General features: G+C 41.0%; 3 protein-coding genes across 3 annotated transcripts; all 3 read right to left on the reverse strand.

Moving 5' to 3' along the window:
- Positions 1 to 1,271: 1,271 nt before the first annotated feature.
- tm4sf21b (transmembrane 4 L six family member 21b) lies at positions 1,272 to 6,374 on the reverse strand. Its single transcript, XM_088990201.1, has 5 exons — positions 6,149 to 6,374; positions 4,084 to 4,149; positions 3,842 to 3,993; positions 2,137 to 2,323; positions 1,272 to 1,521 (listed from the first exon to the last, which is right to left on the reverse strand). Exons 1-5 carry the CDS (start codon positions 6,338 to 6,340, stop codon positions 1,519 to 1,521), a joined length of 600 nt encoding a protein of 199 aa, XP_088846327.1. The 5' UTR covers positions 6,341 to 6,374; the 3' UTR covers positions 1,272 to 1,518.
- Positions 6,375 to 8,455: 2,081 nt separating this feature from the next.
- mblac1 (metallo-beta-lactamase domain containing 1) lies at positions 8,456 to 9,751 on the reverse strand. The gene is made up of 2 exons (XM_088990200.1): positions 9,323 to 9,751; positions 8,456 to 8,802 (listed from the first exon to the last, which is right to left on the reverse strand). The coding sequence occupies exons 1-2, from the start codon at positions 9,728 to 9,730 to the stop codon at positions 8,560 to 8,562; spliced, it is 651 nt and encodes a 216-aa protein (XP_088846326.1). The 5' UTR covers positions 9,731 to 9,751; the 3' UTR covers positions 8,456 to 8,559.
- Positions 9,752 to 10,170: 419 nt separating this feature from the next.
- On the reverse strand, positions 10,171 to 11,773 carry lto1 (LTO1 maturation factor of ABCE1). The gene has a single exon (XM_088990203.1). The coding sequence runs from the start codon at positions 11,551 to 11,553 to the stop codon at positions 11,119 to 11,121; it is 435 nt and encodes a 144-aa protein (XP_088846329.1). The 5' UTR covers positions 11,554 to 11,773; the 3' UTR covers positions 10,171 to 11,118.
- Positions 11,774 to 11,795: the final 22 nt, after the last annotated feature.

Below are 11,795 nucleotides of genomic sequence, written 5' to 3' on the forward strand. Positions count from 1 at the left end.
CGCATGGCTCTGCGTGGACGTCGAACTGCCAGGCGCAGAATGGCACCCCGTACGGCCGTATGGGACCAGGTCTCGGCCGGACGCCGACGTGGGCGTGAACTGCCCGGCTCCGGGGGAACGAGACCAGTCCAGAGCCGCTCCGGGATCCAGCGGTGAGTGGGGTCTCGGACTGACGTTGACGCGGACGTTGCACGGCTCGTCGTGGATGAGACTCAATTCGTCATGCACGACGACAGCGTGGCTGGACGTGGGCGTGCAATGCCAGTCACCCAGGGTCACCCTGGACGGCCACCTGGAAGGAGGTCTCGGCCGGACGTTTACGTGGACGTTGCGGCTCGTCGAGTGACGCGATTCAAACGCGACGAGGCTTGCGCTAACGTGGACGTAGCATTGCCAGGCACAGGGTGGAAATGAGACGGGTCCGATGTACCTGCGGGATCCGATAGTTGGCCGATTCATTCTGTCAAGGTTTTGCGAGGTGGTGATGGCGGGTTCGGATCCCAAAAAGCAGGCAGGAGGGAGCAGGAGGTTGTTTGACAAATTGTATTAAAATAAAGGTCAGCAGGAACAAAATGTAAAACATCAAAATGATCTGAATGGAAAAAAATACAAAGTAGCAAAAGAAGACCAAAAGTAAAAGCCCGCCAAGGTTAAACAAACACGTACACGATGCATGCTGCAACCAAGTAGCAAACAAACAATGAATCGGCACCGGATGGTCGTGCCAGGTGTCCTTTTAAGTGTCATTGATTGTAACGACCAGCACCTGCGAGGCTGCCGGCAGGGATGACGTCGCTACCCGCTGGTCGGCAATCTGATCGGGACGACCAGCACCTGTGCAGGTGCAGGCGGGGCCGACAGCGCCCCCCGTTGGTCGCCAACCAGATCATGACAAAATACAGACGATGATTATACGGAAATATGTGTCTAACTGAGAGTGACTATATATCGGGAGAACGATGCTGAGCCTTGAACTGCTAGGCAGGAGACCGAGAGGAAGACCGAAGAGGTGGTCAAAGAGTATATGAAGGTAGCTGGTGTGAGAGAAGAGGGTGTGCAAAACCGGGTTAGATGGAGGACATTGATTCCCTGTGGCGACCCCTGAAGGGAAAAGCCGAAAGGAAAATAAGAATATGTGTCTAACTGAGAATTACGGAAACACATTGTCTCCCGGAATGCCCTTTTGCTTTTCTGCTTATTTGAGAGTAAATTTGTCACTCTCACAATTCCTTTGCGAAAGCGTATTTTCGATGCCACACAGGAAGCCGCTGTGTTCATTGTAAGCTTTATTACAAAATATGTTCAGACATGTATACACATGCACATACACACAGAAATAAATCAAAGTCATTATAAGTGTTGTCAGTCATGGAAAGCAGAGAAAAGAATCACATGATGGAGTCACAAGGGATTGGCCAAATTGTCTATTTTCAGTTTCCCAAGTGCAGCTGAAGCCGATCTTATGCTTGGTGGTCTTGATGCGGGTCATCTCGTCGTTGAGCGTCTGCCTTGCCTGGCTTACTGTTGAAAGAGATGTGTAGACATTTTGGTTATTATCGTTATATTGCAATTGGTGACATTTTTCCACGTATTGCAGTTGTCATTTCAGTTGCTGTATCGTGATATCGTTGTTAAAATGTAATGGTGCCTGCATAGATTTTAGTCTAATCCTCAGATTGATATCATCATCACTTTTTTTCCTGGTTAGTTTAAATATGACAAGAAATCCATATCACATCATCGTTGGCAACATATTCAAAGAGTTATGATGCTTTGTAGATATCGGTAACTTTATAGATACAGTATTGTTGGCAAAGTATCACAATATCATTTTACAAGTTAGCCTATCGTAATATTGGTTTTGGCAAAATCCCATATTATCACACTAAAAGTCATTTTATCATTTCTTATCTCATATAAATGTCTCATACAAAGTCTTCTTGTATATTAATGATCATGTAGTATCATGATACCGCCAGCAGAATACCACACTGATACCGTGATATGGTACCATTGTGTTATAATATATATATGATTGATAATAAATACACCACAGCGTCTTATAGCGCCACCATTTCAAATCCTTCATCACGCTTAATATGAAAGGGTGGCGAAAAGAGAGCCCCTGGCCCCTACCTCGTTACCGGAACAGGTGCCGCAAAGGCATCCGAAAAGCCCGTTGATCATTTGAATGAGACAGAGGATCAGTTCAAGGCAGGCTGCCACCAAAAGGGTGGAGAATAACCCCACGTTGAATTCAACCACGTCCTTGGGGAGGATGCACCAATCCCACATGTGCTTTTCTGTCAGGTAGCTCCCACTGCTGCAAAGACAATTGACGGAGAATTGCGCAATGTCAACTTCTGGAGCTAGTGGGTCGAGGCACTGTCATGTTGTTGTTGTTGTTGTTGTTGTTGATGATGAGTGGTGAAGTTTCACCCAACATCATATGAACTCATTCGCTTCCAAATGTATTTGAGAATTGAAAAGTGTGACGTGGAGCGCCATTCCCGAATTATCTCTTTTTTTTCCTTCCTGGTAGTGCTGATGAAGCGCTGGCCAAACCTCTGGCAATGTCTTTTCCCTTCCACGAAGGGGCAGCATTTACCTTTTGTCCATGTTAGCACTTTGTTACAGCTTCAGCTGTGGTTAAAGCGCTATATAAATCATGTATGTATTATATTGTATTTTGTACAGCTGCCCCAATTTCAAGCTCATATAACTCCAGACCCCTATAATTTAGGAATAAACTTTTTTTTTCTGATGAAAGAAGAGAGTCTAAGGTTTATAATGCTGCATTGAATGTTGATGTGCTAAAATTCAATACTGTATTCTGCGTTCCTGCAATTTGAGTGAAAATGACAAAAACCCTGGCACCGGAGTGGAAACAATTTTGCACATCGTCTAGCAGTGAATTTAGTTCATAATAATAATAATAATAATAATAATAATAATAATAGTAATGCTCATAGTAATAATACTAATACTCATTCCCATACCCATACTCATATGAGTAGAGTATGAGTAATGTCTTAGAATCTTCTCCCTCAACTCTCAGTGATACATCTGTACTTCTTTGAAGGTGTCGGACATTTCGCTTATTATCCAAGAAGCTTTGTCAGCAAACTAAAGGGCCGAAACTACCAGTAAGACTTTAGTTTTCTGACGAAGCTTCTTGGATAAGAAGCGAAGCGTCCGACACCTTCAAAGAAGTACAGATGACGGCTGAAGAAACCTTTTCATCGATAATGATGATAATGACCGGAAACAAATTCCTTGTGTGTTCTACATACTTGGCAATAAAGATGATTCTGATTCTGATGACAATGATAATAATAACGATAATACATTCAATTTATAAGCGCCTTTCAAAACTCTCAAGTGGATGTTTGACAAAGTGTCCCCCTCCTGGCCACAGAAGCTCAAAGTATACGCACACTCCCTGTTGAAGTTTACTCTAAAAATAAAACAAACAAACTTGCCTTTGAAACCATAACGCTAAAACGCAATTTGGAATACCGTTGACATGCTAACAATTAGCACTGGTGGCTGAATCAACACACGAATAGGGATAAAAATGGAAAAAAGAGCAACATTTAAGAATAATTTGTTTGTCCTGCGCAAAAACAAAAACCATCATTGTTATTACTGCAACTAACTGAGAAGTTGTGACCATCTTCTCCGTCTCACTGAACTGTATGTCTGTCATACTGACTTTTGTCACAAATAAATCAGAGCGCACCAATCTTTTAATTCTTGAAAATCGACGTTATAAGATTTTGTTTCTGCTTGACTTCATTAAATATACAATCATGATTATGATAGAATAACACTGAATGACCTGTTTGCAAAGGGAACCCCCCATTTGGGGAAGGGATTTTGCAGATTGCTCCAGTAGCACAGCGGCCCGTTGGCAAGGCCGAGGGCAGCCACGCTCAGGCTGTAAACGGCTCCCGCCACACCGGTGGCCGCGAAGCCGATGGACAGAAACATCTGTGCGGAGAGAGATATATTTTCAGAAGCTTACAAGCTTTTCTTTTTTTTTATGACGTGTGAAAAAATATATATATATTTTGCACTCACCCCGCAGCGGTTGGCGCAGCATTTGCCAGAACTGGTCAGGTGAATGTGGATGGCGGGGATGAGGACCTTTTAAACAGAGGCAGCATGAAAAGACATCTTTAAAAATAAAAATATAACTCAATAACTAAATAAATGAATAAGTAACTAACGAACGAACTACCTAAATAAATAAGCACACACAAATAAATGAATAAATATGCAAATAAATAAACACACAAATAAATTAATGATTTCTTTAATAAATAGATAAATTGAAAAATAAATACATTAATAACTAGATAAATAGATAAATAATGTAATTAATAAATTAATACACTAATACACATACACTAATTGTATACACACACACATACATACATACACACATACACACATGCATGCACGCACGCACGCACGCACGCACACACACACACACACACACACACACACACACACACACACACACACACACACATACACATACACATACACACATACATACATACATACATACATACATACATACATACATACATACATATTTTAGGGTCAATCTTACAAACACATGTAGAATGACACAGGAAATTTGCCCCTTTGGTTCAAAGTACACTGTCCACATTTTGAGTTGTGTCAAAGTCAAACCTAGGTCAGAGCCATTTTTGTGTACCAATGTCAAACTGAAGAACCCAAAAAAATAAATAGGAGTCCAATGCACCCACAAAAAAAGTTCCATAATCCCAGAGCAGAAAAAAATCATGAAGTTGGCCATTTTGGTTCCACCAGACAGTTTAGGATCATTTCCACCGTTTCTCTGGAGGCCTCAAAGACCAACTTGATGAGTTTGTCTGGTTACTACCACATTTGATTCACGTATAGATGACAGATCGATCCATGATCTGACCCGTTGATCCTCACCAGGGGCGTTGACCCTGTCCCAGGTGTTTTTGGGGAGTTGGCAGGCGACACCTTGAACTGGTTGCCAGCCAATCGCAGGGCACACAGAAAGGAACAACCATCTCACTCAAAATCACACATTGGGATAATTTACAATGTTCCTTTAACCTTGGATTGGATTGGCAAATCCAATCCAATCCTTTAACCTACCATGCATGTTTTTGGAATATGGAAGTAAACCGGAGTACCCAGAGAAAACCCACACAGGCACTTTAAAAAAAACAATCACAAAACCGTGTTGTGTTGCCTGCAAGTGCGCAACAAATGATTGACACATCATAAAACATGCCACGTAGGCTTAGTCGTGCTAATGAGGTGATACTAGAGCTAATGGGGCAATCAGAGCCAGGCATAGAACATTAGAGGTAATCAGACAGTACAAAAGAAGTAATCAGATTAGTGTCAGGTAGTAGTCTACTGCTTCCCCAACCTTGGTGCAGGGATCTATCAGAGTAGAAGTCTGGCACTAGCGCTTCTGTCCATTATATAGGGCCAAAGTTACCAGGACAATTTTAGTACGCTGACTAAGCTCTTCGGATGACACATGAAATCTTTTCGTCTTCTAGGTTGCTTTTTTTTCAGGGTGTTTTCTTGCAGATTAATAAATTAGAAGCACTCCATTTTTTTCCCCAACTGATATTTTTCACGTACAATTGTGAATGCTTGGCAAAAAGTTTTTTTAAAATACAGTAAAGTTTCGTTATATCGATAGTACTGCTTATTACGATACTATTTCTATGAACTCAAGGAGAAAATTACATGCCCGCAGGATCGGATATATCGATAGTCCGGTTATATTGATATTTTTTCCGACTCCCGAGAATATCGATATAACGAGACTTTACTGTATGTATAAACTGTCCTTTTCAATTGTTTTTTTTTTTTTTTTTGGGGGGGGGGGGGGGGGGGGTCATTGCATGTAGATGTTGGCAAAGTTTATTGATTCAACCAAATGATGAGAATTCAGCCCTTTTAGTTCATAACATGGCATTTAATAGCCATGCGTATCGTGAACAGAGCCCCCAAACAGGTTTCAAGAACCCATGCAGGGAAAGTCGGCCATTTTGGTCCAAAGTGACCATTTGAAGTTCATTTCTCACGTTTCAATAACTCCCATATTTGAACGACTCACCATGATTCCTCCTCCGATTACTCCTCCCATGTATTTAATCTCCTCAGTGATCCGGGGATGTCCCTCCCGATCTTCGGCCGCATACCTGGTTTCGAGGTCGGGGAAGAAGAGCACGATGTTGCAGATGATGGAGAGCAACGCCAGGATGTAGAGGGGCACGGCGATGACCTTGGCGCACGCTCCCGTACACATGGTTGCAGGTGAAAGCACAAAATGACACAGAGGGAATTCCTCTTTCGGCTATATGATTTGTGCTACAGTTTGTGTCCTACAAAAAGGGCGGAGCTATCGGCGATAAGCGGCTGCAGCTTGATTAGACATTTTATGACCCGGACTTTACGGCATGGGAGTGAGCATGGACAGTGTTTCCATGAGGGCCATAAAAGTCAGCTTTGTTTGCTTTGTGACTATTACCTTTTCAATAATACATTACAAAGACAAAAGGTTGAGGGAGAAGAAGAGGGGAAAAAATGGTCTTATGAAAATGAAAAAAAGTCATTTTCCAGTGAATAAATTGGGCATATCAATAGAAAATATATCAGAAAATTATTTTGGATTCAAAGACGGATTTTTTTTTAAAGAAAAATGCGCATTATGCTTTAAGAAATTACTATCTTAATTACTCTAAAAATAAATAGGTTTTTAATGTTTCCCAAAAAGCCATGGCTTGCCTGATTTTACAAAAATGAAGTTATAATTTCATGTAAAAATACAATAAAAAATCCGCATGGTGCAAAATGTGGTTTGTCAAAAAGTGTAGATTTTTTTTTATTTATATTGATGCTTTTTTTTACCATATATACCGGTGTATAAGGCGCACTCCCAAGGAAATTTGGTTCTACCAGACAGTTTAGGATCATTTCCACTGTTTCTCTGGAGGCCTCAAAGACCAACTTGATGAGTTTGTCTGAGTTTGATTAGACATTTTATGACCCGGACTGAATTTGAGTTTGTCTGAATTTTTGTCAAAATGTTTCTATATATAAGGCGCACCTTCAATGAATGAAAAAAAAATCCAAATACAATATATAAATATAGAAACGTTTCCAAACATAAGGCACACCAAATCATATGGGGCTACAGTAGAGGCTGGGGTGAGGCACGACTTCTTCTACTAATGAAAATTGAGTCGGTGACTATTGACAGTATGGTTGTGAGACCTGTTGTGGCTCAGTGTTACTTCACATTAGGTCATTAAGACTTTTGGGTGCACCTTATACACCAGAAAATACTGTAATTAAGATTCTCAACCACTGAGATGCACTTTTCCTAAGAAATGAAATTGTATTTCACAAGATTACAACTACTGGTATATTTTATCAAAATGAACTTGTAATGATTACAAAATGTATGCATGTTAAAAAAAACAGTATATTACAAGAATGACAATACAAAGCATACCACATAAAAATGCAAATCCTTATAGAACTCGCTTTGAATAGTTTCACGGCATTGCACAATATGCAAAAACTGCATATCTAAGTTGCCATAGTCATTGGGAGTCGGGGTGGGGGAGCGGGCGTTTAATGTATGCGTGTGTTGTCATTTGATGGTCTTATCAGTGAATTATGGTGCGATTGGGATCTTTAGGGCGTGTCAACGTCCATACCTGACAGTTAAGATACACACAGACTGAGGTTATTAGTCTCGGTGATGTAAACAGAGCTCAGCGCCTGGTACTGCCACTCTCGACAGAAGGTCTAGGGGGGGGGGGGGGGAAAATAACATAATGATGTCATAGGGAAGAGTTTGTCAAATGACAGGTTGACAAAATCATTTTAGCCAGAGTTGACAATAAAATGTCACAGGGATAAATATGACTTGTTTTAGAATGGCGAAAAATAAAAAGATCTATAAAAAGAGAAAAATCCGGGATTACTGTAGTCATTTTATAAGATAAAATCGGTCACTATTATGAGGCAGTTGTTATAATATGAAAAGTGAAAATTATTTTTTCCCCCTCATGAAAATTCAAAATTATTTCGATGTATTTTTTTTGCAAATCACAAGTTATTTTTTAATTACACATTTTATCCTTTGATGAGGAAAAATATGAATTGACAATGTAGAAAGTTTTTACAATTGTTTCCCATAAAATGATGTTTTTTTTATGGTCGTGGCATTGTTTTCATGGGAATTTCCGATTTTATCTCAGAGATCAGTCAAATTGTTTTCCTCCAAATATTCCATATGAATTACCGCATTATTTAAATTTCCTCAGTGTAAATAACTTACAACTTGTAAGTTTGTGCAGTTTTTAAATATTGCTTCTTTTTATTGATTATGTCATAATGAAGACATCCAAACTTTTTATTAAAAGAACAATTTATTTAATGTTCCACATGGAACCATACACGTCTTGCACGAATAATACTTTATGAATAATATGCATTTTGTAGTCAATCTAAGCTTCAGGAATTTCGAAGGACGCGAAATGGGAGGCCATGACCTGGTATGATGACATCAGCGATGCGGAGAGCCTGTTGGCGGCTCGTCTCCTGCACAGCAGGGTTCAGGCTTAAGTCCCGCCACGTTTCGTCGTCGCTGCAGCAGTCGAATAGGTCCCCGGCTACTAGAATCGTACCCATCGATGTTCCTTTCACTTGGACGCTCACATCCTCTCCGCTGTGGCCTGGACTTGGAACTACACACACCTGAAACACACACATAAACACATGCACACAGGTGAGAGGTTTAGTGGTTGTATTGAATAGTACCATTATATTACATTACATTTCATTACATTAACATCCCAGCCGACCAGGCCACATCTCTTAAGTTAATGGCACACAAACGACTACATAGAGATATGCGATTTACAATTTTTTTGCAGGTCTGTTATTCAGCATCAAACAACGTCCTCAGCTCTTGCCTATCATCGTAACCCTGATATTTTTTTAGAGCCATGTCAAAATGTAGTCATGTAGCAAACTGCGCTGCCATCTTCCTCAATTATTCAAAGCAACCTTCGTTCATCGTGACTCATTCATTACCCCAACTACGCTAACAGTTAACGCATGATTCCAACATGCTTTACTGTATTACATTGGTGGTGCACAGTCACCTCCTGTACATACGGTACATCGTCATTGCGATCTACTAAAACAAGCAGACCGTAAAACACTCGAGTATAGAAGGATTAGAAAACGGATACAGTCATCGAATGTCTCTTACGTGCTCGTCTACGACGTACGCGTGACCCAGTCCCATTTTATTGGGCATATATACGTCTCCTCGACTGAGGTCATACCCCACGATGACCATTGCAGACGGGAAAAGATTAAGGTTCCCCACGTGGTCAGAATGGCCGTGAGTCCCCACGACCAAGTGAATGTCCCCAGGCTCCAGGTCCTTTCCCCGCAGGCTCTCTACGAGAAAATCCCTGCTCCAAGGCCCACCGGTGTCCACCAGAATGTTGTTTCCATCACTCGTAACGAGCGTGACGGTTCCGTCGGCTCGAAATGTTCCATCGGGTTGCGGGTGGCAGTAGCCCACTTTGAGTACCGACACCGAGTAGGGACGGCCAGGAAAGTCCAACTGAGTTTCACGGAGAAGGAATTTTTGGAAGTCAACTGAGGCCATTCTCTTCACTCAGCCATGACGTCACTACTGTCGCAAAATGTTGACGTACGGTAAACGAATTTATAGGAATATATATAAGATATAGGAACGAATACATGTTTACTAAACACCATATAGCGAATAAAAAACACGTAGCATTTTGTACATCAGGGGTGTGATATATGTTGCGCTTAAAGATATAATTTACTGTACAGACACGTCGTCAATTGATTTACCTCTGCTGCCATCTGGCGGAATCGAGATGCCATTGCCACACTGATAAATCGAACATCGTGAAGGAGCCACACTTCGGGTAGGGGAAAAAAAGATGATTTCATCAGTTATCGTTTTCGATTTATATCACGAGAACAAAGTAGAATTGTAATATTTTGTGTGTAATATTCAAACATGAGTCGTTCCTGGAACGTTGTCTCGTGAGGATGATGAAGACGAGAGACCAATTTAGAATCAGAACCATCTTTATTGCCAAGTATGTAGAACATACAAGGAATTTGTTTCCGGTAGAACACGCTGCACTAGTATCATCATCAAAAATTGCAAAGAGGTACTATACAGTTCCATTTGGGCTACTGTTCAGAGTTAATGGCTTGGGGGAAGAAGCTGTTTAAACGTCTGCTGGATTTGGTGCGCATGGATCGGTAGCTGGAAAAGGTGGTGGGCACGGTGCGGAGGGCCCAGTAGGATTTTCCGCGCCATAGTTTGGATTCTTGCAGTGTGCAAGTCCTCGAGAGTGGGTAGGGCGGTGCCAATATTTTTTTCCGCCGTCCTCACTGGCGGATTTTGTCCATTTTTGTGGCGGCCCCGAACCAAACGGTTTAGTAAGTGATGTATGTCTTCATTTTTGCACGATTAACATTTTTCATCAGATACTAATGATAATCTTAAAACTATTTCACCTATTTTTTCCCTGGCAACTCTGATACTGTATTCATGGCATTCGTACTGTTATCTCCTCCTTATTTTTAAAAATGTGTTACAAACTACAATGAGTATTAACTTTTTCTGTTTTTTATTGTAATGAAAATTAAAATAATAATAATGCATTTCATTTATAAGCGTCTTCCAAAGACACATTCCAGTCACAGGACAAGTTTATTCTGCGGGTGAGCAGCGGCAGCCAAACGCATCAAGACACCCCAACAAGAATATGTAATTTGAAGATGATAAATAATTCACTTGCGTTAAAACGTATAGTACCACTAATAAGACTACCCTTTGGTAACTATATGATATCAGTACATGGGGGAAAAACAACAAAACAAAACTAATTTGTTATCACCTAACAGACACGCAACATCATCTTCCTGTTACACTGGAAATCCAAGTTGAAGATCTTGCCGATTATCGAAGCAGCGTTTCCACATTGGCCATTCAAGTCTTGTCAAGATTTAGAACGACGCCGCTTGAGACGTTTTGGTGTAATCCTTGAAGTCTGTTTGGATGCTAAGCATGGAGCAGACTTGTTTGAATTTGCATCGAAGTTTCCCCATATCCTCTTGCAGCTTTGCAGATTTGGGGTCATCACAGCTGCAGTTTTGAATCAGATACAGAAAAGATTCAAGGGCCTTGACACGTTTTCGGAGTTTGGGTTCTGATCCATGCTGAAGAAGACATATCCATGTCACGGCAAATCCTTGATAAAAGGAAATCTCCGTGGACAGTTTAGCCCCGTGAGAGGCTCCATGTTTGCGACCAGTCTGCAGACCTTGGTAGGTCCCTTTCGCGAAGCCATCTTTGTAGCCCTCGCCACGGAATTTTTCTTCCGCCATGACAATACAATCAAATATATCGTTATTGCCGCCAGTCTCCAAAGCCATTTTCATGTCCGATGGTTTCCGTCTTCAAACTTTTCGTAATTGTGGAATTCGGCGCATGAGTGACGTAACCAAGAAGCGACTATTAAGCGTTTCCCCAACGTGCAAAAAATAGAAACTCGTCCTTTCGTAAAAAAAACGAGTGTGCTTTTTCAACAGTTAATTGTATGTTAATGTTTACTAGAATTATCTTCATAAAAATATACGTAGTCCGAAATTGTGTTTTCTCCAGACTCGTTTGTTTGCTAAAA

The sequence above is a fragment of the Hippocampus bargibanti genome, linkage group LG02 (genome assembly GCF_051943395.1).
Source record: "Hippocampus bargibanti isolate YZ-2025 linkage group LG02, ASM5194339v1, whole genome shotgun sequence".
Taxonomy (NCBI): Eukaryota; Metazoa; Chordata; class Actinopteri; order Syngnathiformes; family Syngnathidae; genus Hippocampus; species Hippocampus bargibanti.